The sequence below is a fragment of the Enoplosus armatus genome, chromosome 21 (genome assembly GCF_043641665.1).
Source record: "Enoplosus armatus isolate fEnoArm2 chromosome 21, fEnoArm2.hap1, whole genome shotgun sequence".
In the NCBI taxonomy this organism is placed as follows: Eukaryota; Metazoa; Chordata; class Actinopteri; order Centrarchiformes; family Enoplosidae; genus Enoplosus; species Enoplosus armatus.
Window position 1 is genome coordinate 3,014,868 of NC_092200.1, and position 27,379 is coordinate 3,042,246.

Here is a 27,379-nt window from a genome sequence, read left to right on the forward strand (position 1 = left end):
ATCTATAAAAACATTCTTCACATTCAGCATGTCAGCAAATAGGAATTAAATGACAGTCACAACATCTTTGTTTTGAACCATGTAAAGTGGCAGAATTCTGTATTCTATCTGATAAATGATGACAGTGATGAGGAAATTTATTAGGGGTCTTTTTAAGGTTTGTTACGCGAGTGAGAAGCATGCGAAGAGCGCCCTCCGTGCTCACAACTGTCATTAATGAAGCCACGAAATTGATCATTTGTAATCAGTGTTTTCCAACTCACTGCTCCTCTTTGCCTGCTTTACCCGCCAGGTGTCAAACATCGCAAGTATTGCAGCTCTACCCGTAACGTTCCCGTCATGTTTGAATAGAGCCATTACAGAACATTTATGTACGTTCGAATGCCAAAAAGCCACTACTCTGGCAGACAGATGAAGCCAGCAATGCTACGGATACCATGCCTGAGAAGGGCCAGAGATAGGAAACCGAAGAGAAAGAAAGAGGCAGCATATGCTAATGAAAGCATGTGCAGGGAGTGGCGAGGGCCGCTGCAGTGCTACCCTGAGAGCACAGCGGATCTGTGGAAAGGTCATTGGAGCGGATTGGGGACGAGGAGGCCTCCCAGGCTGGATAGACTTTCTCTCTCGCTCTCTCTGTCTCGCTCTCTCTTTCTTCCTCTCTCTGTCTCTCGTCCGCTCGGGCTGCTTCAGTGCGGAGGTGGTGGTGAGCTGATAATCGAGGCGGTAAAGCCGTCTCATTCCCTCGTCTCAGTCTCTAATGAAGTCCCCACTATTAAAGCTCTATAATTCTTCTATTCCACAGTACACCCCCACCTCCCTCCCTTTCCTTCCTTCCTTGCTGCTCTCTCTCTTTCCTTCTCTTACTTTATGCCGCTCTGCCTTTCTCTGTCAATGCACCACCCTATCCCCCAAACCCCACCACCTCACCCCTCCATCCCACCAATCATAATTGAATAACTCTGGGTAAATGAGGAGAAAGTCTCCTGAATGGGAGCAGAACGGTCACACTCGGCCCTCAGTGCATCAATCAGGAGGTCTGATTGAAAAGAGAGAGAGGGGGAGAGACGGGGGAGAAAGGGTAGGTGGTTAGTATGATGGCTACATGTCACCTTGCCGATAACTTCCTGCCGCTTTTCAGATGCAAATGAGAGCAAAGACAATGGGGTTTTATATAAAATGAGAATAAGGAGGTTGTGAGATAGCTCTCGAGCCATGTGTCAGGGCTGCTCAAATGTCTCATTACTTACAGGTTTTTACCAGAAAAGAAAATGAGATGGAAGTGCAAATCGTCTGTGTGTGTGTGTGTGAAACTCTGCTCACAGTTCAAACGCTGGACATCTGAAACACAGAGAATCTTCTGTGTCCACTGCCCTCACACACGAGCAGCTAATGCAATAACGGCCGCAGGCAACTGTTAAATTATGTTTAATATCAGGCAAGCCGCAGATGAAATATTGATGTGTTGTTGCAAAGCAGGAGAGTGAGGGGGAGATAGACTCCTGTCAGCCTGACACCTCCTTATTTACTGTTGGCAGGTACCAGAAGCTGTGGAAGAGCTATGTGAAACTACGCCACCTGCTGGCCAACAGCCCCAAGGTCAAGCAGATTGACAAGCAGAAGCTGACGCAGAGAGAGGTGGGTTGAAAGAAAACAAACACACTTTGATATTTTGTTTTGTTTCCTTTGTCACACTCATATTTTAACATTGTCTGGTGGCCCGCATTTGTTATGTGGATGTGGTGCAATGTGTTTTCAATTTAAATATTTTGGAAGCTCATTTCCTGCAGATATGAAAGGTTATACTGAAACACTGGAGCACTTGATTCAAAGCCATTAATTTCAAAAACAAAACTATTACCATTACTATTATTCCTGCTGTGCGCACTGATTCAAATGCTGCTTATCTGCAGCTCGCTGCTCGTAGTCAGACTTATTTTCTGAAAGTAACAAGGATGCAGTTTCACTAAACAAAGTGAGACCGCCAAAACTTACAAAGGCAGCATTATTTTCTGGTTTTGATGAGTTTTGTAAAAAAGAAAGCCTACAGCCTTACTTTCACACATTTAATGTTTTGCCACAACAGATGAATGTTTAAAGGGCTTTACCTTGAAATTCATTTGCGCATTAGTACCATGTCCATAAGACTAGATATGTGTTATGTGATGTCGAAAATTAAATGTTAGATATACAGTAATTGGTTTTACTTTACTGTAACCTTACCTTGACTAAACAGTCAGATTGTCCAGCCTCTACGTGTACAAGCAACCATCTCCTTGTCATTATTCATCAAACGTTCACAGAGTCCAGAGAAAACAAAATAATTTTGTTTTGGAATTGGTATAAAGGCAAGTTTTGAGCTTGTTGTTTGAACTTTGCCTCACATATTCCACCATCCCTCCCTCACGCTTCAGACCCTCTCCTCCAGCATGTTTCTACATTTCTGGTTTTAGCTTTACTTCAGGTATAAATACTTTGCTTTTATTTTGGTGTGGAATGATGGGAGGAGTCTTTTATTCAACTTAATAATGCATAATTTCTACTTAATCAACTTAATTTCACTTGATTATGCATAATTTAGATGAATTTACCGTTCAGAATGAAACTGCAGTAACTGCTCTCCTGAGTTGAGTGTGAAGGTCAAACCACCACTAGAGGCCGAGAATGGAAAAGGTTTAGCTTTGGTGAAGTAATGACCATGTAGCCGCAGGGAATCGCAGTGTACAGGTGCTGTGTGTGTGTGTGTGGCCTGAAGTAGCTGAGCAGAAGTGCTTTGTCCCACCGTATCTCTCCTGTAGGGACTGCTGTAACGTCTCTACAGTAGATACAGTCTTTCCACTCTCTAAGGCTTTGAGTGTGCTACAGATCCAGTCTCTTCCTTTGGTCTGTTTGATGCACTCTGAACCAATAATGAGCAAGAACTCCAAGCTCAATTAGCTTGTTTCCCAGGTAGCTCGGCAAAGCTCTCAGGCTAACAGGCCCTGACAATCCTACTGTCAAGCTGCACTGGAGCAATTAGTGAACCCAAACACATGCGCACTCACACACTGGGTCCATCAGGCTCCACCACAAGCATTAGCCATGTCAGTGTCTCTTCACTGCAGTGGCATCGTGGCATCGCTACTTATTTAATGCCCGAGGGAACACTCGAGCTTCCTGTGTAAATGGTCTTTCAGTGAAAGACTAAACGTCTGTTCCTCTGATAGGCATTTTCTACCCTGTCAGAGGTGTTCACAGCAATATTGTGCTTCTCCAACTACCTCTGTGCTCAGTCCACAGAGCTCCAGGGAGACCAAAGGTGTGCGCCTCGGCTAGAAGGGACCTTCACACCAGGGCGCACGCCTCTGCACCCATTTCCAGATCTCATGCTGAGAGCACGGAGGGTTGTGTGGGTGGGCGGAGATGGTGTGGCAGACTGTCAGTGTGTGTTGCCCAGATGGATTTTGTGCGAGTCCCTCAGCCAAACACTTGACAGACTGATATTGTCTTCAGAAAATGTTTTTTTTGGATGATTTTCCTTTCTAAATAAAACAAATCATCTTGAAATTTACATCATTTTTTTTGTTGGTGAACAGTCTCCACAATGTCGCCAATAATAAGAAGGAGAACACAGGTTATAAGACATTTTTGTAACTGTATTGAAAACGAAATACAGAAGTATGTTACTTTATTATCTCAGATCTCTAATTTGAATAAGTATTCAGCCCAGAGTCAGTACTTTGGCAGTGAATTCAGCTTCGAGTCTTCTCTATCAGCTTGGCATATGTGGATTTGGGGATTTGCTCTGATTCTTCCTTGCAGATTTGGCCAAGCTCAGAAGAGCTGTATGAGGAGCATCTTTGAAAAGCTAAATCTTAAACTCATTCCACAGATTTTCCATTGGTTTCAAGTCTGGGCTTCAGCTGGGCCACACAAGAACTTAACACTATTGTTCTCAGTTTATTCCAGTGTTGACTGTGATGTGTTCATGAGGATCATTGTCCATCTGCATCAGCAATTGGCCCAATCTGAAGACTTTGGCTCCTAAACCTGTTTATTGACAAGAATCTTCATTTATTTGGTCCCTAATATAAAAAGCAATCAACACAAAGATCCTACAGGCAAAGATACAGAGAGTGAGACGAAGGTGACAACGCTTATAAATTGGGAAAAGGGAGAACAATTACATTAAAGATCAACGTGGTAGAAACGAGAGCCTTATCAGTTGTGACAATGTGAACAATGTTATGAGAATGAGCTGAAGTCCCCTAAATGAACCTGCAAAAGCACACGTAAGCCAGGGAGCACACGTGCAATAAATGTGCACTTGTTCTTCTGCAGGTAGGGAATTTCAGACAGCGTCTTTGGTGTTTGACCTCAACCTGATCCAAAACACAAGCACTCCTCTCAGCTGAAGGATGTGAGTCAAATGTGCCGTGACTTGTCTGTTTGACCAGCAGACAGTTGGTCTCTTTATCTCCCCCATCCTGGTTAATTATTTACTTTTTGTACTTCAGTCCATTCCCTGACCCTGTAGAAAACCCTGCATAACAAAGTATTTACATAACATTCGCACTTCGCAGTGATTACTGCTTTCCATATACAGTGGCTGGATGTCCATGGAAAGATTTGTTGTGTGTGGTTGCGCATGCATGTGTTGCGCGTGGGCGAGTGTGTTCACTTTGATGCACAGTTCAAAGTAGGATGGCATTATTTATTCATGCCTTTGTTGTTCTTATTTCCTCTGTGAGTCAAAAATTCCTGGCGTTCCATTTTAGGCAGATCACAACTAACTCAGACGGAGTCGATAGCATCTCAGTTGAATGAAACACATTTGTGTGCACACGCATTTAGGAGGTGCAGTCTGTCAATACATCTTCCATCTTGGTTGTTATTTGTAGGACCCTCTTGTCTCGGACTCACCTCCCCCCTACTGGATTTCCAGTTATTTGCTGTAGGGCTGACATGATGCTGTGTGTGTGTGTGTGTGTGTGTGGATCTGTAATGATTCCTGCTGCTGCTGCTGCTGGAGGTACCTCCAGGCTCTTGAGTGGTGGTCCTAATGGGCAGGCAGGTGCCTCAGCACTTGGTGGCTGGGACTGAAGCCTCAGTGTCAACCTTCCTGCACCTTGTACCGCCACCACCACCACCACTGCCCACAGCCATGCTGACCCATTACAGTGCCCCAATTAGCCAGAACCAGCAGAGCTGTCATTTCCCCTGTTGCCCCTGTCCACTGCTGTACGGTATGTGTGTCATGCCATGGAGGTTTCATTTTATTGCATGTGCCAGCCTATCTGTTGTGAGAGCAGGAGTGAAAGAAGGGAGGGGGTGGGGGTGGGGTGGGGTTTTGAGGATGGGAGCTGTCCCCGTAGGCTCTGCTCCTGCGGATCAATAATTGACTGGCTGGTTGTTTGGCAGGAAGCTCTTCAGAAGATCCGTCAGAAGAACACTATGCGCCGTGAGGTGACAGTGGAGCTCAGCAGTCAGGGCTTCTGGAAGACTGGCATCCGCTCCGACGTCTGTCAGGTAACACCCGTCAACTGTATGCATGCACAAACACTGACACGTGCATACATGCTGCAGTACACACTCTCGGGTCTAACACGTAGATGCAAACAACACATTCAGATGTCCAGACGCATGCACTCACTTACACAAAAGCACACACTGACATGCACATAACAATGAAACTTAGAATATATCTTAAGTGTTACAAAGGGCTATAAATATCTTTTTTTTTTTTATAAAAATTGGTTTTTAAATGTGGCAGGACAGGAAATAACTTTAACTGTAAAGTCAGAAAATTGTGAAAAAGTTCCCAGAGCCCAAAGTAACATCTTCAAATTCCTTATTTTGTCTGACCAACACTTCAAACTCCCAAATATTCAACTTACACTCGTATAAAACAAAGAGAAGAGCAAATCCTCAAACATTTACGAAGCTGAAACCAGAGAGCGTTGAACATTTTCGGTAATAAATTATGTAAAACGGTGAATTAATTATCAAATGAGCTCTTTAGGCAGACAGTTCCAGAGGTTGGGTTCTCTGACCTCACCTATTGACACCAATCTGTCCAACTATTAAGACCGAATCTTCGGGTATCTATAGGGTCAGGGTCCCAGCAATCTAAACAGCAGCCAGACCGTGAATAGCCCTAGAAGTTAGCAATAAAATATTAAAAGCAATTCTAAAACTGACTAATAGCAAATGCATTGCAGCGAAATGCTTAGTGCTATGCTCATATTTAATGGACAATTACAACTTGTTGTCATAGCTTTGGCCATATTTCTTATCGATGATAACAGCAATGCACTCGCCAGTTTAAGTGCTGAGACGGACGGTAAAATGATTTCCCTGATGTAAACATCCGTCATAGCTTACAGACCGACTTCCTGCTTCAGTGTTGACCTGATGTTCTGCTCTGTTTGGTTTGACTTCCAAATAAACAGGTTTAGATAATCTTGAACTTGTCTACATCCTGTCTTATTAACAAAGCGAATACAATAACTGGTAGAAATGATGGCCAGAACTGTGTGAAAATGAGACCCAATTTGTAATACAGCGCAATGAGACAGACACAGACCAGCGCTCAGCCGCAGTCAGAAACTTTGCTTCTGATCTTTCCACACATTGCGTCACTTCTCCATTGTGTGTGTCAAAATCTGTGTAAGGAAAGTGGACTCCCACAGAGCCTCCGCAACCATACCCTTCATTAAGTAATGTCTCAGACCTGACATGTTATTTATATGCAACTTCACCACCACTCAGTATGACAAGAGCGCATGTGCCGTTATCTCCCTTCATGCACTTGTTAGCAGCAAAATGAGCCCGGATGGGATTTTATCTCCACATGGTCTTTATGTTCTCCGTCTCAGGGAAGTGGGACAACGTATCCAGCTTACAGTCCCATGCGTGCATGCAGTTTAGCATGGGCGGCCCTAATGAGACTTGAATCATAACCCTGAATGTGTTAGTACCATGCGGTGCCCACTAAAACATACGCAGCTGCATTTGTTCATGGATTTGTCAGTGTAATGAAATGGACCACTGTGCTTTATTTTATGATTCTGTTATTTACTGTCTGTTCCAATATTTTCTGCCTGTTACTCAGAAAATAATTGCCATCAGCGTTGCACATCTTTTTCTCTGAACACATCCCCTATCTCTGTATGCAGCGAGGATAGCCTACAGCTGATACTCATGCTCACATTCGGAGAGGAATGACAGAAAGTTCTAGCCTCGCAAACCAGACCTCTCTTACAGCAAGGTCTAGCAAAGAAGGATCCGATCCATAATTGCCGCCCAATTATATTTGCTTCAAGCTGTACTGCTACGACTAATTGGTTCATGAATAATTTCAGTTCGAACTGCAGTGGTACACTCTGCACAACGTGTGACACAGTTGAGAGATAACGGCAAAAACTGACCCACAGTTTTGATTCCAAAAGCAGGCGCCCTATTCAAAACAAAATCAACCCCCTCGTTACTGACATCGTTCGGTTACACCAAGGTTGTTTCACTTGAAAAGCTCTGTCAAGGACCAGGCCTCACATTGGAGGCAGGAATGGGATGTTTATTTTTTTTTCTCGAATTTTATGTTTGTATGTTTATTTTTTGATTTACTGCTGTTTTTCTGCTTTGTCCTCCTGCCTTTTCGTGTCCCTGATCACGTCCATGTGAAGGCTATCAATCGGTCAAAAACATTTCAAGGGAAAGGCAAAATAAGTGAGAGTGCATCTTTATTCACTGCGACAGTGTGCTGCATTTATTTATTTAGAAATCATTATCATGTAGTATAGACATTAGTCCGCCTACTTATATATCACCTAATCAAGCCAGAGCATGGAGGACTACAACTATCTACATTTATATTGGTGGCAAGTAGGTAGGAAGTAGATTAAATCTCTACTGCAAAATTGAATTGCTTTAATATTTGGCATTGCTGAATATATGTTTCCTAATAAAATCTCTTAAAATATGTTAGAGCTCTGTGAGCCTTTAGCCTTACACTGACATCTCTTACAGCGTGCAGCAATATACATGTTCACTTCAGTTTATTATTTACTCCGTAAGAAACAAAGGGATTTGATTTAGCAGAGAACAAGTTGGGATGAGCATTTCATCACATTCCAGTTAATACAATGATGATATAGGGAGTTAAAGTGCAATTTAAAATTCACGCTTGTCGTATTTCAGCCAGGGGAAAATTCAGGCCGCTGGTCCAGTTGGACGGCGTCCAAACTGCCCAAACGTCATCCGTGACAGTAAATTAGAAATTTCCCACCTTTTAATTACTTGAGCATCAACTCTAACAAGCCCCCACTCCGCCTTTCTACACACACACGTACTCAGTCACTCCGGCAGTCATCAGAACAGGTCAGGAGCTGTAGACTCGACCAGGGCCTGGCTTTGTTAATTGGCTGCTTAACAAGGCCTGGGGAGTGTGTCACCACGGCCCCTGTGATGGCCCTAGGGCTACGTGGCAGCACTGCTTGTAGCCGCCGGGCCTCGGGCTCACCCTCCCCAGTAGCACTAATTAAAACATGCGTGGCTCCCTCCTCTCTCTTGTGGTGGCACGGGGTTAATGTGTGTACACCAGCCTTTGCTTCAGTTTCTCAGCAACTCTGACTGGCCGACTTGATAAGCCTCCACTAATGATTCTGTAGATTGGCTCTCGGACTGTCGGACTCATTTGCTGACCGCTGACTGTTTTTTCTTTTGCTTTCATTCTCACCTTCCGTGTCACACTTCTGTGTCCCTCGCTGATATGCACACTCACTTCACTCCCAACTCATGCACCAGTTCCTCCTCTCCCTCCCTTTTCACTTTCCTTTCACTTTGTTGCACTCAAACTTTTTCTTTTATTATATGAGGGTCAGCGGGGGCTGTCAGTGTTTGTCCAAATGCAAGTGTGTCAACATGTCGAAATGGGCTTCGATTTGACTGTCCTGTTCAAATGTGAATTTCCCTCCTCTCTTTCATTCCCTCTCACAGTGCAGCGATTGGGTTTTTGATTATTTCATCTCTCTGTTGCAGAGCACCACTTAATAAATAATGACTGGTTGATTGATTTCTCCCTCCCTGTTCCCTCTATCAACCCTCTCCCTTTCTTTCTCACAATCTCTTCATCACATTTTCTCTCAAAACACACTCCCCTCAATCTTTTTTCATGTGAGGCATGATCCGTATTCTCTATCTCTTCCCCTTTCTTTCCTTTTCCTATTTTTTCTTCCTATGCTGCGTTCCCTCTTGCCCTTTTTGCTAATTCTCTCTGCCCTCCACAGCACGCCATGATGCTCCCTGTCCTCACCCATCATATCCGGTACCACCAGTGTCTGATGCACCTGGATAAGCTCATTGGCTACGTCTTCAAGGAGCGCTGCCTCCTTCAGGTAAGGCACAGTCATGACAGCTGCTTACTTACAAAGTGTGACTCTATGCCTCAACCCAAGCTGCATTATTTAAAGGCTGGCATAGTTGATAACTAGCAGGATAGATAAAGGTAGGCATATCCCCGCAGTTCTTTTAGGCAGGGTGCAGTCTATAGCCGGTTAGATAGCCAGATAAAAAAAGTAAACATTTTGTGCAGGGGCTTCTTGTGCGCACAGATCCAGGCAGGCAGCGTTTGCCTCATTATTGTGCCCATTCCACCTCTACAGGGACAGTTCAGGTGGAAACAGGGGCTCAGGAGTCAGCTAAGGTAACCCACACACCGGCCTGAGTCATATCTCTGCAGCGAGCAGCCCGGGTCTGCTGTGAGTTGCAGTGACAGTAGTCAGGACAACAACAGCCTCCTCCATAATGCCAGCTCTCCCCTGTCAGGTCTGCAGCCTCAAGCTGTGTGCTCTTGGAGCAAGCCCCACAGCTGCCTCCAGCAATATTGAAGAGCTGTCATAACCTGATACATTAGAAATCAATGTGTTGTAGGCTATTCATAGTTAAAAAGGGGAAGGATGCATTAAGATTCGCTCAAGGCTCTGTGTGCCTCTGTGTGCATGACTGCTCCGTGTGCTGGGTGTGTTTATGTGTGGGGATTTGCACATATCGATCAATGATTGGCCTTTTTGTCGTTTCTATAATGATGACCTATCATTATGAGTGCTAAAAAGGAAACGCTGACCTGCTGTGAGGCCAGCCGGCGGCCGACAAGCTGCGGCCCTTTCATCGCGGAGACGCCCATTTGAGCTTGACATCTCCGTCTCTTGGGGAGAAGTTAATGGATTTGTCCCTCCCTCTTTCTCTTTCAATTTCTTCGCCTTCCAAAAAGACAAACAAACAAAAGAAAAACAATCAGTTTGATCTCACATACAGGCCTCTGCAGTGTGTGTTGCCTGTCTGTCTGCATCGCAGTTCTATCCACTGAGGTGTTAATACCATGACATCGCCATGTGTGTGTGTATGTGTGTGTTTAAAGCCAGGGTAAAGCCAGGGCTGTCAGCAGTTCACCACTACTGGGACTGAAATGGCCCAAGTCGGGAGCCATCATTGCTGGGCTTACAGCACCTTCCTCATCTACTGCACACACACATCAGCGGCTAATGTCCCACCACACACAAACTTTCTGCCCAGATAGGTTTGGACAGAAGGGCTGCAGGAGTGCAATGGTGCTTGTTCAAACAGCCCTCTCCGAGTCAGAACTGATTTCAGATCAGCCATCGCCTCCCATTTGCCTTCACCCTGATGGGATGATCACATTTAATGAGTTGAATGTTTTCCAGCGGCAGTCTACTGATTTCTAACATGAGAGAATCTGGTACCATTCTTTGATTGCGTTAGAAATTAATTGTTCTTTGATACAAGGTTTGTGTGCTTTTGAATTCATTTATCTGTAGCTGTATATAATGTATGGGTGAATGAAGACATTGTCAGACCACAGCATGGGTATTATAACACTGAAGTGTGTATATCCGATGCCTGAGGCTGTACTCACTTTGCCAATAAATTGCCAAATATGCTACTTGCGGTAGCACTTCAGAGCAGGTGGTGATGAAGTGACACAAAAGTAGTATATTTAGCTAGAGAGAAGCCATGAGGGTTTTGAACATATGGATCAATGGCTTATATTGTAGGGATGGTTTGAAAGGTTTCTATGAACGTTTTGATGGGTTTTTTTTTATTGCCACGACCTCCAATCACCTTTGGAATCCTTTGTAACTCCAAGTTGACGTCCTCGGTGAAGTGGCTCTCCCAATAAGTTCTGGGTTCTCTCCTTTTGAGGTTTTGCCCAGGGTGATAGCCAAGTATAGGGATACTAAGGAGCACTGGGCTGAGAATCACATGATCGTCTCTGTGCACCGGCGTGTTGTGGACAGGAAGACTCTGAGTGATTTGAAATAAGGATGGCCAAAAAAAATAGCACAAAAAGCTTTATTTTACATGTTTCAATTTAATGTGTGATACATGCCGTTTTTAAATGAAAATGAAAATAATAAGCTGGTTTTACAAAAAATAAAACAAAAAAAAGGACAAACCTGCTACTTCATGTGCTTAACATTTATCAAATTATATTAAAAGTCAAACACAGCATAATACATACTAGTCTTGTGTGGGTTTTACTTAAAGAGGTATTTCTAGGGAGGAACAGGACTTGGGTGGTCATTCTAGGTTTGGGACACTTGAATCTGTATTTCTGAATGGGAGTTTTTGTTCCAGCTATGAAGGGTAATGAGCTGTACTCCCATTAAAGGAATGAGAATTTATTTCATATTTTCCTTAGAAGAGATGAAAGCAGCTGATCATCTGGGAAACCAGAGAAAGTTGGGTGGGTCTGTACAGAATCAGTGCTTGTTTCCAGCTCATTCTCTGTAATGTTTTAATGAAAGCACATCTGCGAATCAAAATCGCATATGTCGTAAATGTATAATCACTATACGATACTCGGCCAGTAAAGCCATGAGAACATCACTCGATTCTCTGTGCAGCAACATACCTGTTATTGCAGTACAGAATGGCAATGTGATCCTGGCATGAGGCAACTGACAAAAACCCAGCCTGAGAGTGGAAGCCTCTGCACTCGGCACTTCCCCCCGCCTGGCTCTAGTGGAGCCACGGCCCTTTGAAGCTCCTCTTCTGAGAGCCTCCCTGTTAAACATTTAACATTTAAAACTTGGGGGGGTGGGGGGGGGGTTGGAGAGACATGTGTTCATGGTCGCCACATGCTCCCGCATCTCCACATCCACCAGACCCTTATAATCCTACCCACCCCCTGTTGCTTCATCCCCATTCCTCACTTTTGACCCATGCTGACAGAATGAGAGGCATCACAGAGGATCTCAATAATTTAACTGTACAAGTCCTCTGCCCCAGCTCTGATATTGCATGCTTTGTTTGTGTGCCCCCATGAATGCGGCTGTGACTCTGTGTACAAAGTACCAGGGTATTTTATTTGTTTTGTTATTCATGGCGATGCTCACCCAGCCATGTGATTAAGGTGTCCATCTGTTTCAAGTACAGGGTTCGCACAAAGTCCTGTAAGTTTGGGAAATGCTTAATTTTTAGCCGTTATGTTTTCAAGGTTAGGAATATGCTTGAATTAGAATGCACTCCTTTTTAAAAATGCTTGATTCTAAACATAATGTGGTGTTTCATCTACACAGTCACTCAAAAAAATTTAATATTTGAAATGAAACAATCCCCCACATCAGACGAGTACCAGACCGGAGCTAGATGGACTGACACGGGCGCCTGGTGTAAACCCGGCGTCATGAGGGCGACCATCTGCTCTTAAAATAGAACTTTTTGACTTAGGTACCTTGAAAGTGTTTGAATTTTACTCCTAAGAACCCGGCGAGTAGGGCTGGCCTGAATACCTTTTTATCAGGCTGAGAAAATGTGCTCGTATTTCTGACAGACGAAGGTTTTGATTTATAGTTCAGCGTCAGATTTTACTGGTTGATGGCACCACGGCAACACCAGACGGATGCATTGTGTATGATTTTGCCATATTGTGCTTTAATTATACTTCCCACAGTAACTGTGTTTGCGTTCTTTAATTCTTTTTGTGATCTAGAGTGACGGTGGGAAGGTTCGGCTTGACTCACCTCCGAGACTACTGCCATGTGTGTTCGTTTAATCACTATGATAAAGAGCGGCGAGCCGAAAGGTTGCAGTTAGATCTCTTTGCTAAGACACTTAGACTAAGACCGTTTAAATCCTCTGCACCATTATGCGTCTATTATGATGAAGTAAATCGTAAACCATCTCCAAAACATTTGTCAACTGTAATAATGTTAGAACTCTCTTTGAGCATTAGCTTAGTTAGCCAACAATCATGCACAGAGGCACTATGAATCAACCATATTAGCAAGCTAGCAAACAGATGTAGCAATAAAACTGATGAAACCAAATCTTACCGTGACAAGAACATGTTGACAAAAGTGGCTAAAACTTTTGCCAACTGGCTAAATTGTTAAAATTTCCTTTTCCATATTTTACTCTCTCCACCACAGACAGCCAAAGCAGTTAGCTCGTTTTGTCTGTTTACCCCTGAATCCTTATTTACCTGTGCACTATATTAAATAATGCAGTACACGGTAATGACATTGTTGAGTGGTGTTTGCCAAGCAGGCAGTTTGCCCATCACTTTCCCTGCATGCGGGGGCAACAACACTCTTTCCAGTCAAGTCTGCGGCTCTCCACTGAGCGATGATGTTCATTCCCGTTTAGCCAAAGGCGGTTGAGCAGCAGCTGAGGCAGTGATCACTAAATCCAAATCCCTCCGATACTTTACGCAGTCATTATGTTGACAGGAACAGTTGCAAACGTCAATCCTCTCCACAGATTCAGCTTAAAAGCCAATACTGTTGTTGGATGTTGTCCTTAACTGTGAAGGACCTGCAGTGTTTACAGAATAACGGATGTATTTTGCTTGATTTGTTTCCTTTAGAGTACCCAACTCTGTAGTTCAGGCAGTGTGGTAGGCAGTCATTGACTTGTGTCTGACATCGCACAATGGGGGAGTTGAAATTGGAAGTAGACGTGGTGGTGGTTGTTGTTGTTTTTATTTATATTTTTTTTATCAAACTGTCAACACGGCGCTGAGAATTGCTAGATTTCTGCTTGTCTCATGTCAAATAACTAGCTTTTTGTTTTTTTTCACTCAGACACTGTTCCTCTTAACCACAGGAAAGAAAAAAATACAATTGCTAGTGAATTTGTCATCTCTGTGTTCAAGGCTACAAAGCTGAAGGCCTCTTGAGCAACTATAAATATTGAAACCTCTCTGTTAACGTTTTACATATATATCTCATTGGAGCTTGAAATTGATTTGAAGTTGGCTGAAAGGAGACAAGCATTTTGAAAAGCAAGCCCAGGGGGGAGAGTAGTCAGAGTTTTTTTTTTTTTTTTTTTGGGCTGAGATTAACATTCTCCTAATGTAAGATTGATAAAGGCTTGACATATCCTACTGAGCCCTATCTTTTTCCTTTTTCTTCCCTCAGCGAGTTTGAGATGTTCAGCAGCGACAGTCTTTCCAGGCACAGCAGTTTTTGTCCTCCTTTCAAACGAAGCTGAATGTCGACTAATGCGTTTCCTTCAGGGTTATTTTACCTTAAACTCCCACTTTTGCCTCTCTTTACAGGTTTGGAAGTTTAAGTCATTAATTTTCATACAAACAACTTCACCGTGACAAAGAGACACGTGGGACACTCGCTCTCTCTTTCAGTGGCTCGCCTCAGTACAGCTGCCTCTCCTCTTTTCCTTGCCGATCCAACACTATTAGACTGATTTGCGTTGACCAGTGTTACCGTTTGTAATTAGCCATTAGCCAAAAGAGGAAATCAGGCTCTGTGGAGGGCTTTCACAGGGCCTGGGGTTGGGCCATGTTGTTGATGTCTAAACGTGTTCCCTGTGTACACTATTGGTCCTCTGTGACCTGGAACTAAGGAGCCCCAGCACCTAAACTCAGGAAATATATCAGGAACTAATAGCCTCTGTGGTGCATTCCTGTTTGCTTCTGAAGATAAGGCAAATTAGAGTGATACAAGGAATCTGTGACTTGTTTTGAGTTGCATTTTTTTGCACAGGATAAGACAACAGTCTCATTGCATGTTCTTTATAATTTACCGCTCTGCGACTTTTATGTTGGAGTGGATGTTGGAAAGCAGATGTGCAGAGGTGGAATGAGACTGAAAACGCCACAAAGGCACACAGTGTTGCACTCTGTTGTTCACATGAAAATGTCGAATGTCAGGTAACCCTAATCCGACGTCACAAAACTGTGAGGGATTTTCTGAGGCCAAACTCTGCTACAGTAGTTTCTGGGCCATCAGAAAATACTACAAGCAGAGAATATCTGAGGAACTACAGTGAATGAAGTCTCCTCCAGCTTAAACGTAGTTGAAGTTCCTAGAAATGTTCCTGAAAATGATCCTGTGATTGAAAAGTGTTGCGTTACTCCTATTTGCTGTCTATAACTCCCTTATTCTCTCCTCCAGCTTGCCATGACTCACCCCAGTCATCACCTCAACTTCGGCATGAATCCTGATCACGCCCGCAACTCCCTTTCCAACTGTGGCATCCGCCAGCCTAAGTACGGAGACAGGAAGGTCCACCACATGTACATGAGGAAGAAGGGTGGGTCATTTTTGCCCTTGTATCCCCCCCCCCCCCCCATCTTGGTTCTTTTCTCACTGTCAAATGACCACTCTGTCTATTATGGTCCCTTCATCTCTCTACCCTGAATTTGTTTTCAGGTATCAACACTTTGATTAACATCATGTCTCGTCTGGGGCAGGATGACCCCTCCCCCTCCAGGTACGCTGCCTGCAGGCACATATCTGTTCATGCTATCACTGACCACAGGAGCAATCAAAGGGACGATTCTTGTGATTAATATACCCGGCAGGCCTGCTGACAAGAAAATTAACTTTAACTGTGAAAAGAAGGGATATCTCATGGGAAATGAAATGAGCTAATTTTAAGGGCAACGACTGCTAATTATTGAATGTGAGCTGCTGTTATTATCAGAGTGCTGATCAGGTGAGCAGCTGTGTGTGACTGTGTATGTGTGTTTGCCTATAGTCTGTCTTTCTCGCTACTTCTTCAACTTTCCTCCCGTCTCCTCCCCACCCCTAGGATCAATCACAACGAGAGACTGGAGTTCCTGGGCGATGCTGTTGTCGAGTTCCTCACCAGGTGAGAAAGCGTTCGCCCATCTTTGATAGACGCAACCGCTAATTGAAGCCGACTACAGCACTATCAGCCCCCCCCCCCCGTTCCTTTCTCACTCTCTCACTTCATTTCTCCCTCTCTCTCATTGTCTACATCTATCCATGTCTGTGACAACCACACTCCTCTCCATGCTTTCGACTCATTCAAGACAGTGATTTACTGGTAATTGGAACTGGGATGTAATTTTTCCCCCCCTACCCCTTTTTAACGGCCTGAAATTCTCCATGACAACTTGCAATTAGCTGTCTGGAATTGCTGTCTGGAATGCTGACTGTGTTATTGACTCCCAGGTGAGTGCGGACGTTTCTGCCCGGCACTTACCTAAGCACAGTGCTAATTATATGTAGCTATTATTAATCTCGCACACTACCTAGCAATGTAGTGCCCACCTACCCACTGTGGCTCTGCCTCCTCCTCTGAGTGGATGCTACTAGAAGAAAGGGGCTAGATAGATTTTTCTTCTTCCATTCGCCCAACAACATAACTTCTACTACCAAAATCGAATTCGTAACCGTCGACGCTAACACTTCCACAACAGTGAACGTTCAGGAGCAGGATTAAACCTTAATAGAAACTGACAGCGGGTTACACAGGACACTGCTTCAGCTCCTTATGCAGCAAGAACAGTGTTACAAAGAAGGTGGTTAGCCTCTGTTTCTCTGGATATCGCTGGGCATGTTTTGCCACTTTCCCCCCTTCGTCCCCCTCTTCCTCTGCCTTCCTTCTTTGATTGTTAGCGTCTGACGAGACATGCTTGGCCTACGCTCTGGCCCTCTGAATTATTTATCAGCCTCTTGTCCAGTTAAATGGGTACAGCAGATCCAGCCAACTGCCTTGTGCACCTCCAGTGCGCGCTGCCCTTGGAGGCTATCTGTGCCTCTGCTGTCCAGCCAACAGAATATTTTGCACATTTGAATAGCCCCACCGCAGGGAGTTAGTGTTGAACAGAGGGGGGTCATGAGATGATTTTTTTTTTTTTAAAAGGGTCAGCAGATGATGTAAAAAAAATAAGTCCACTTGCAATATTTGTGGTCTTCCTTCTGAAAAAGTAAATATTTCATAAGAGGGAGTTATTGAAGTTCAGGTAAGATTTTAAATTGGTAATAATTATTAAAGATAAAGGCAAACTAGAAGTTGTTTTTGGAAGTAAAGAACACAGCGGGGCAAGTAAACATCACTTGTGTTTTTGGATTTTTTTTTAGCCATAAAGTTAGATCACAGATGAGCTTCAGCGTTACAGTTTTTATGTTCACTTAATGACCCTTTGAAGTACTGGGGTCGATAGTTCACTTCATCATGAGCAACATTTTCGAAGAAGAAAGATTTTCTTTGAGAATCAACTTTATCTATGTGCTTCTCATTGACAACCTGATGGACAAACACGTCGATGTTTTTGTACCTGAAGAATGCTACGTAGCCCGGTTAGCCCGTCTCTGTCACTGACATTTTTGCCAGCAAACCAAGTGTCTCTGGTCTAATTATTTTTCATTACGCTAAGTGGTTTTTATTAATTCCAAGTGCTTTGTTTTCACACTAAGATCACAATACCCTGACAAATAGACCTCTCGTGAATTTGGAAAACAGAACGCCACCTGCTTTCCTCTCTTTGCATTGATTAGAAATGCCTGAATTAAATGGCCTGTTTTAATTCAAATGAAATCAAATGATACGCTGCGGTTAGGGAGACGCTGGACCGTAATGAAAATGGAACCTGCTCGCCCGGAACCCAGCTGTGGAACCACTGAAGCGTCTGCGGCCGTTTCTGGGTTCCAACACAGACCTGGAAAGGCTGGAAATCTCTGGAAAATTAATTAGGTGGTCTTGAAATTTTTGGCAAATGCAGGACGAGGCAGCATGAAACAAATATCTAACAATAATCATCTGACTGAACATTTTAGAAAGTTGTACATTTACTTTTCTTCATCACACGTTCTCATTTTTGTTGGTCTGAAGAAAAACTTTCAGTAGATTTTGTGATGGTCATATTTCTCTGCCACTTTTTCTGTTGTAGTATTAAGGCGCTGAAAAAAGTATGGAATATTTACAGCTAAAAGTGACCGTGAAATCTGAGACTCGTTCTTCAACTGTTCCAATCTGTTTTCATTTCTCTGTCCGCAGTGTCCACTTGTACTACCTTTTCCCCAGTTTAGAGGAGGGCGGCCTGGCCACCTACAGAACAGCCATCGTACAGAACCAGCACTTAGCCATGCTAGCCAAGGTAAACTCGCCTCCTCCAACTCATAACAAGCCCTCCGTCTGCAGGTCAAAACAGTGAGAGGTCTGCGAACTGACAGGAGAACATGTTTGAGACAGTCTTATTGTTTTCTGTCTTGCCGTTATGACTTTGCTTCTTTCTAAGGGGGCACTGGGGAAAAGAGTAATTTTGTATTTCTGCCATCCCTACCCTGCTTTTTTTTGCCCCCTCAGGTTTGTAATTGGAGTTAAAAGGTTGTTGTTTTGGAGGACTACACTAGTGCGGCTGGGGTCCCTGTGGGCCCCTAGAGGTCTCCCTCAAACACTCTCCAGTTCCTGTTATCACTAGGCCCCCTTGCTTCCCTCCTTCTCTCTCTCGCTGGCAGCGTCGTACAGCCAAGCCTCACTCACTGGCACGTTTGTAAAGAACACAACAATAATCGTCCCGTGATGTGGAGAAAGCAATTAAAAACTTCAATCTTTCATGTTGCTCCCTGCTGAATACAAAGATGCAGCCGCCCGAATCTGCATTAGTGCTGTGTAGCAGTTTGGCTTGTTTCAATTTGCCGCTCGCGGTAAAGTGAGTGTGATACAGTGTTCAACGTTGCCAAGTTGTTTACCAGGCTCCTCTAAAGCCGTCTGCTCAAGAACACTCGTAATTATCTTTCAAAAAATATCTTCAGCGAGCAACGGCACAATCCGCCACTTCACTTGGAAGGCTTAAAAGTAAGAACGGGTTCCCTCTGAGTTGGAGTATTTATGAATTGTGATTTAATTTGTGTGCGCAATCACGGGGGGTAGGATACCACCAACAGTTATCAGCCATAATTAAATAGAACCCTGACTGTTTTTTGCCGGGTGTTTCGTCTGTGGTGCGCTGCCAGTAAAGTCAAGTTGGGCTACTTTTGACTTGGCTCAGAGAAATAGTTGCAGAAAGTTTGACTGACCCACAGTCCCACACACATCACAACACTTATTTACATGAAATACAAGAAATAAACATTTTATGATAATCGTTATTATTATTATTATTATTAGACTGAGCGTGAATACTTCTTCATGCGATGTCCTGCTTTACTCTCACACAGTTTTTACAAGCCTACAAGTTGACAACCAGCTCCACTGGAAGTTCACTTCCTTGTTCAAGAGTAGCTTGGTCATAGTTGTCGGGTCAATTATAGGAGAGTTCATATTTTTATCACGTATTTTTCAAGCAGGTCATCTCAGTCTTTCCCTCTGGTGACACGTAAAGTGACATAAACTGTCTCATGACAAGGTAACGCCCAAAAAACCCAAACATATTAAAAGATGAAGAAAATTTGGGAAATCAGAATGAAAAAGACATTGGAAAAAAAAAAGATAAAAAGAGCACTTTGTTAATCCCACTGGCAAATTACAGTGTTACAACTGCTAAGGCACTTAAATCACAAAACAAATGACACTCATTAGTAGTGCAGGTAGATAATATTGTGTTCAGTGTCATATCGTGTACTATACAGCAAGTTGCTGGATTGCGCTTGTATAGATTAATATACAATTAACTGTACATTGATGCTAACATGCACACAGGCAGAGGTATGTAATAATGCAGGGATATGAGGCACCGCAGAAAATAAATAGGACATTGTTATAATAATACATATTTATAAGCTTTGTACTAGCTTTATAGTAACTGTCAGTATAATAAATTCAATATCAGTTCTTTATGTCTTCATTGAGGTGGAGGGGTCAGCCTTTTCCCTGTCATGCATATTTATAGAACTAATGCATGTTATTGTAAAAAGTGGTTTACCAGTGAAAGAACTCACTACTCTTCAGACAGAATGAAGGTCACCACTGTACTATTTCACAATTTATCTTGGGATTATCTGTGTGTGCGCGCCAGTGTAATTTTGTGCGTGCATGTACGCACGTGTGTGAACATTTTCCTCCTGTGTCGGCTTAGTGCATCATACCACAGCTGGACAACACATGGGCACATCTGTCAGTGCCATGAAGTAGAACCTTTTCCAGCAAGGGCAGGCAATCTTTTTCATTTCCCTCGAGTTTTTTGGCCCCTTTTTTTCCCCTTGTTTTCCATGGAGAGCCTATGAAAATGTGTAATTCCAAAAACTGCTATTACTTTTTCAAGAGGCTATTACTGAGGTGTCGGTGGCAGCACACTGATATGAATGTGTTTGTCTTTTACAGAAACTGGAGTTAGATCGCTTCATGCTCTACGCTCACGGACCAGATCTGTGCCGGGAGTCGGACCTGCGACACGCCATGGCCAACTGCTTTGAGGCTCTTATCGGTGAGATTCCCACAAGACAAAGATAGAAGCCGGGATGATGCCGGAGAACAAAATAGACATGCATTTTGAGTGAACTAAATATGTAAATCTATTCCTAAAAGGATAGATTTACATATACTGAAAACAAATACTGTCTCCTGCTCTTATGAACACAGCACAAAGATAAGGAGGGGGTGTAATACTCTAGTTCTAGTGGAGTGCTGCTTTGCTGGACTTTGTTGCAGCATGCAGGTATTTTTATTGCTTCTATGCATGAATTCACCTGCTAACTTCATGTGCTTTGAATAGAACTGAATCTTTTAATAGTTTAATTCAGGATTGTATGTGTTAAGCTGCGTAAATAGCTGCGGTGGACCTCCCATGAGTCCCTGGAAACATTACACAGCTTTATTGATCTCGGGGGACGTGGTTTGACCTCTGGCTGGACAGGCAATCCCCAGAGCACTGCTCTCCTTTACCCACGGCAAACACATACACAAGCTTGCTATTCATCTCGCCAGCAGTTCAGTGATCGAGTTTGTGCAGTGATTAGGACCCCGTGCTGGAAACCATTCACACAAAACACACACACAGAAAATTCTTTTGGTGGGGACGGTCTCCGTCTCTCCATCCAACCCCATGGGCAGCGCCAAGCTAAGCCTCACTCCTGGAGAGCTGCAGAGTCGGCAGCTTTCCTCATCTTATCACCATCTTGATTGAACCAGTTCAGCCATCTCTGCGCTCCCCTGATGATAGATACAGAAAGTGGGTGGCTTTAAAGAGATCGTCTTCGCTTCCCTCCCCCTGCACCGAAACAGCAGTGCACAAGGAGCGGCGGGGAAAGTGCTGACTGGCACCACGGCCCCCTGTCGGCCCCGGGGCCCCATACTTGTTACGGGTTCATTATCGGCAGAGACGAAGTCATAATCTATTCTGTCCCGTGGCTGTCGCCGCCTCATTGCTACGCACATCGGAGCCGGGCAGCGGGGCCACGACACTGGATGCCTCTCTTTCTTTTCCTCTTTCTCTTCTGTCTCAAATTTCAACTTAATAAAAGTGATGAATAAACAGAGATGGTGTTATAAAGGAACCTGTGAGAAAACCGCTGTCAGAGAGCACCCTGTGGTGATGGGTTTTGGATTACTAACACAAAAATATCACCCCACCCCCTCCCCCCTCCTCAACGCAGACACACATGCTGAGGGGCAAAACATGCACACGTACACACCGATTCGAGACGTACAAAGTCACTTGCATTGAGTATGCCGTCTGATGTTGCCTCTCTTCTTTCACTGAGACTTTTGTCATCTTCATTTCAGTTTTTTTTTAGCTCAAACGCCTCCTTTAAGACCTTGTCGTTGAGCCGTCTATCTTGTCTCCACCCTCCCCTGTCTCTGACTTACTCTTTATGTCCCTTTGCGTTCCTCCATCTCTCTCTGTTCCCCCCCTGTGATCTAGAGTTTGGGTGTTATTAGGTGAAAGATGTGCCACGCAGATGATGAGTCATCCTGTCACTCTGTCATCTCCCCCTCTCCTCCTCCCTCCCCCTCCCTCCACCCCCAAGCCCTCCAACTCTCTCACCGCACAGAGCATTTTCTCCTTACAAGACAAACTCAGATCGCTCACACGTGCCGTAGGATGGTACGGGGGGGCATACGAACGCTGTCATTTCATCCTCACGCAGGCCTTTCCGCCTGACAGCGACGTCAAACCACCACTTTCCCAAAAGCAGCAGGCACCACATCAACAAACATACACTTGCAGACGTGTCGCTGCCTTGTTGTCTGAAGGTATCATTTTTTGAATATTTTTTCTATTTTACCACGCTTTTTTCTTCTAGCGTGCACATGCGTAGAATTCAAATGGGCCCCTCTCTGAAAGCTGTGATGGAATATGACATGCTCGTAATATTTCCAAGGCCCTGGCAGATAGCTTTAACGGCTTACTATGCATGTTTTCTGACCTTTGTTTTATTTGTTTCTTTGCCACAGTGACCATTGAACCTGGGCTTTGTTGGAAATGGCAGATAATCTCCTGCTTTGCATGGGCAAAGCTTTCCCTCCGTGGAGCCGAGAATGTGTCTATCTCCTAACCCTGAGGCAGGGCCATTCTCTTGCTCGAGACAGAGAGTGAAAGAAAGGGAGAGAGCTGGAGAGAGAGGAAGAATGGAGGGAGAGCGGTAGAGGAATGGAAAGCAAAGGCATCTGCAATGCAAATGGGTGCCCTGCAACCCTGAATAATTCAAAGTGTTGAATGGAAATCTTGCTTTTCTGATCCCCTGTCATTAACTTCTGCCGGAGTGGGCCATTCTCATTTGGGCTCTTTTGGCCTGAGCACCTCCCATTCTGTACCACCCCCTCCCCCCCTTCTCTCTCTCTCACCCTCTCCGTCTGTACTTTTGCTCTTGCTCACTTTACCTCTTCGTCTTTAGAAACCACTTTCTCTCTCTGCTTATTCATAGAAACTCTGCACGCCTGTTGCCCTCCCGTTTCCCTCTCAGGTCCTCCTCACTGATAAGCCACGTCGCTTCCTTCCTACTGAACTGTTTGAAAAGAATTGAGAGAAGAAGAAAAGAGGCCCCACTCTGTTTTTATGGCCCTAATTTCCTTGTACAGTTGATCTGTGGATTATACGCTGCCAGCAGCCATGGGGGATACAGATGGTGAACCTTTGTGAGGGCCCTCTCTAAGCTCTTCCTATTAAAAGAACGGAGAGAAAGGATTATCTCTCACTTGCTGAATATCAGATTCATACACAATGCAGCCGGTGTATTCATTGAGCGAGTACAGCTCCCTTTGTTAATTGCTGCAATGGTAGCAGTGGTGGAGTTGGTTTCTTGTGCGCCCTCTTTTTTTGTTTCTCTGTCTCAAACCCCCCCCCGCTTCAAGCCTCATTTTTGAAAAGTAAGATGTTTGATGTTACAATGCACTCAGCTGCCTTTGTCGCTGCTGCGGTGAAAATTCTATTTTCCTGTTTTGGTTTCGTTTATTTTTTGCCTTTTAATGTTGCTTTCTGTGTCCGTCTGCTGCTTCAGCCCCCATTGAGCTGAGAGGGAGCAGCTTAATATATTATTTGATGGATTAGAGCCTGAGCGTTTTTGAATAATTCATTCTAGGTTATTAATGTGACTGTCAGCCGCTGGTGTTTCATATGCCCCTGACTCTGGGTTTTTATTGGTCACTGAAAGCCCACAGACATTGGAATTCTATTCCTAAACATAACACTGTACAGTCGGCGTGGCTGTCTGAATTAGACTTGTGACAGATGTGGAGATTCATTAGTGGCTGGCCTTCTCTGGCCATGACTGATATTCTCTGCACAGTACTGCATGAAAACTTTGTTAGAGTTTGTACTTTGTGTTCTCTCTGACCTGTATCAAATTTGCAATTTATCAGTTTAAGGTTGGGCTTCATTAGGCCCTGGTTCCATTTTTGGGTCCAAGTTAGGAAAATACCCAGATTCATTAAGCTTAGTGTCTAACAAATCTAACAAAGGCAAAGAGCAGCGTTAAGGTGATAATTTATCGAAATAGCAAATATGCCTTGAAAAAATGTGAGTTTTAGTGCGCTGAACTTTGAGTTCTTAAATACGGAGTTATTTCTAAAGTTGGTTATTTTAGATTTTAAGCTAAAAGTCAATACATTCGATTTGAAAAATGTTTTATACCGGATTCAGATTCAGTGAAATGCTGGTGAACTCCAGGCTTACATCAGTGTTATTGGGCTTTGTAGGAGCTGGTGAATCAATCACATTTTCCTGGAAGTTTCAAAAGGGCATCCAGTGCACCTTCAAATCCAAAATCCTGCAGCGTCAGTGATTCCTCATGTGCATATTCTAGGCAGGTTTACCTCACTCGTAGCCCTCCTGCATGTAGTGCTGGATGTCCTGGCAGGGTGGACAACTCAGTGTGTTGAATGTGCCGGAGCTCTGAGACTGTGATTTGGCCGGGGCATGATGTTACTGCAAGATGAGCTGCCGGGAGATGCTAGCATGTAATTGCCAGTTGAGTTGGCTGGGCGTCTTTGTGGGCTAAGCGTATTCAGGGCGTCAGCTGCAACTTTGCAGGCTGATGGGGTGGACTGTGAAGCACAGATCTCCGTTTAATGATTGCAGCAAGTTGTACGATTGATTGGATCGCTTTGGGGCACACTTTTTGCACGGACAGCCGCCTTGTCAAGGCGCTCTCGCTAGAATTAACTGCATATCTTGGTTTCTTCATCCACAGGGCCTTTGATTGACACCAAAGGTGTTGCTTTGAGATTTGTAATACCTTTATAAATCTCTTGAGGCTCTCATGGTTTTTCCCCCACTCCCTGCTTACCCCCCACCTCCTCCTTCCTCTTGGAAGAAGTTTTAAAAATCTAAAAAGAGGCAGAAACTTTGAGTTTCAATGACTTTGAGGCCTCCATTTGGGGAACTTTCCGAATCTGCTGTGTCATCAAAACATGAAGAACTGCCTCCCGGCCCCACCCACCCCCCCCCGAGCCTCAGTGTTCACACACATGAATGCATTATGAGTGATCGTTGAAAAGACATTCAAAACTTGGTCCTAGGAGGGAGTTCCTATCCTCCCACAGCTGGTCTCCAGAGGAAACATCTGCTACATAGCAGCGTCTAGAACTGAGGTCCGCATTATGGTTAAACCACAAATCTCAGTGCTGATGCTTAGTGGGAAACATCCTGTGAAGAACCGCCCCCCTCTCTAGAGCCTCCTGCGGTCAGTAAGACGCTCTCCCTGTCATGCCAAGTTCACAGATGCCTTGCTTACTGATACACATCTGCAAGGGGTTTGGTGGGCTGCAGTGCATGTGGACGACTTCAAGAGTTTAGATTTATGGATATTGAGTTATAGGCGTAATGTGTTCAGATTTTGGATGGTCGTAAGCATTGCAGGAAATTACTTTTTTGTCTAAAGACCACAATGACTGGTGCCCTCCAAATTCACAAGCTACTTTAATTATTTTACCACTCAACTAGATTTTTATATTAGTAAAAGGCCTCCAAATGAACAAGAGCCTGTTACTTGCCAAAGTGGCTGCCAGGGTGAGACTAAGTTGTCAGGCTTAATCAAATTTTACGAACATTTGGGCAATGGCTGGCAGTAATTTCCCACTCTGTTTAGAAGTAAAGGGCATGCAAGGCAGATAGAGTGGGTGTGCATTTATGTTTGTCTTTGTGCTAGGTGGTTTGTTTGTATTTTTTATGGTGTCTGTTGTGTAGGCTGCATCTTCACTGTTTGTGTATGTGTGTAAATGGCCTGTTAGCCATCTGAAAGCAGTTTCCCTCCCCAGATGATGAATCCCTCATATGTTTTTGATGTCGTCCATGAAAGCAGTTTGTGCATTTAGACTTGCAACCGCACCGCGCCCCATTTCCACTGGCTCATTTATGCACATAATAAAAACCGCTGCACGATTGTATACCCAATTTGCCAGGTGGTTATTGCTTTCCAAATTGAATGAGCCGCCCTAAGTGTGATGGTTCGAAGTTGTACGCAGCTTAAAGGCACCATGATAGTTCCACTGATTTTAGTAGAAACAGTAGAAGAGCAAAACAACGAAACACACAAAGGAGAGTTGACTTGTGCAGAGGAGCTGACTATTGCAACTGAATGAGCTGGAGATGCTGCATATCATTCCCATAGAGAGAGAAATTTGGGATACTTGTCTTGATCTTCGCTTGCTGTGACAGCAGCTCTTCGGGACCAATCCTCTATCGAATTTCTTTCTTTGTCCCTTGTCTTTTGTTTGTGTGTGTTGGCGTATGCACAAGTTCTATTAAATGTTTGTTTTTTTCTTCCTTGAAATGTAAGTTAGATTCATGGCATTCTGTGTGTTGTGTGGACATATGCCGAGATGTAGGCGAGATAAAGAGGACATTATACTTTTGCCCACACTGTCCATGAATGGGTTGGAGCGTGAAGTACATAAGTCTGTATGTTTGTATATGTTTGTCAGGCCTATTCATACCTAAGCATGTAACACTGGCTCAGCCGAATTCAAGTTTGATGTTTATGTGACCTTGGCCAGTTCCATTTCAGTGTGGTGATGCAACCATCCCTTCCTCCTCCTCCTCCTCCTCCTCTTACGCTCTGACAAGGGGGAGGTGGATCTGCACGGGAACCCCGAGGTCATTTCACCGCCAAAAAGCAATAAAAATGTACTCCTACTTTTAATAAAGCAATTATAACTCATTGCCGAGTTCAATTAATTTTAAGTTTTCCATTAGGAGAGAAGTCTGAAATTGCCTCAGAATTGCTAGAAAATTTCTACACCAGGAATGCACTGGTGGAGTGTCATGCTTTTCACAGCTACTTTAAATTTGTAAAGGCGCCGGTTTACCGTTTCACGTCATAGAAAGTATCCTGCACAACCTCCAGCAAATACTCTACACACACTTCCTGATTGAACTTTGTTGTATTGATTTGCGTCTTCATTCATACTTAGTTTCTTATTTCTTCTTTTGTCTGTCTTCTGTTTTCAGGCGCTGTGTATTTGGAAGGAGGCTTGGAGGAGTCCCGGCAGCTTTTTGGTAGACTGCTTTTCAACAGCGAGGTAACTGACAAAATGTATTACTCCGCTCGAATTTGCTTTCTGCCCTTTGCCACTCTGTAGCTTTATGTACAGGATGTGTATTTGCATGAGTGTGTGTCTCTTTCTTTTTGTGGACGCTCATGAGTTTGTACACATCAGTGAGGGAGATGAGCTGCGGACATGCTAAGCAAGATTTTGCTATTTCGATCTGTGGAAGACATAACTGTAATGT

General features: G+C 44.0%; 1 protein-coding gene across 1 annotated transcript in view; it reads left to right on the top strand.

Moving 5' to 3' along the window:
- drosha (drosha ribonuclease III) overlaps positions 1 to 27,379 on the top strand; it is a 74,338-nt gene that overhangs the window by 14,123 nt on the left and 32,836 nt on the right. Inside the window, exons 14-22 of the mRNA XM_070928041.1 lie at positions 1,536 to 1,635; positions 5,398 to 5,505; positions 9,264 to 9,371; positions 15,414 to 15,552; positions 15,672 to 15,732; positions 16,054 to 16,113; positions 18,268 to 18,367; positions 20,533 to 20,635; positions 27,098 to 27,168. Of these exons, the coding sequence (XP_070784142.1) occupies positions 1,536 to 1,635; positions 5,398 to 5,505; positions 9,264 to 9,371; positions 15,414 to 15,552; positions 15,672 to 15,732; positions 16,054 to 16,113; positions 18,268 to 18,367; positions 20,533 to 20,635; positions 27,098 to 27,168 (850 nt within the window). The remainder of the gene's footprint in view (positions 1 to 1,535; positions 1,636 to 5,397; positions 5,506 to 9,263; positions 9,372 to 15,413; positions 15,553 to 15,671; positions 15,733 to 16,053; positions 16,114 to 18,267; positions 18,368 to 20,532; positions 20,636 to 27,097; positions 27,169 to 27,379) is intronic.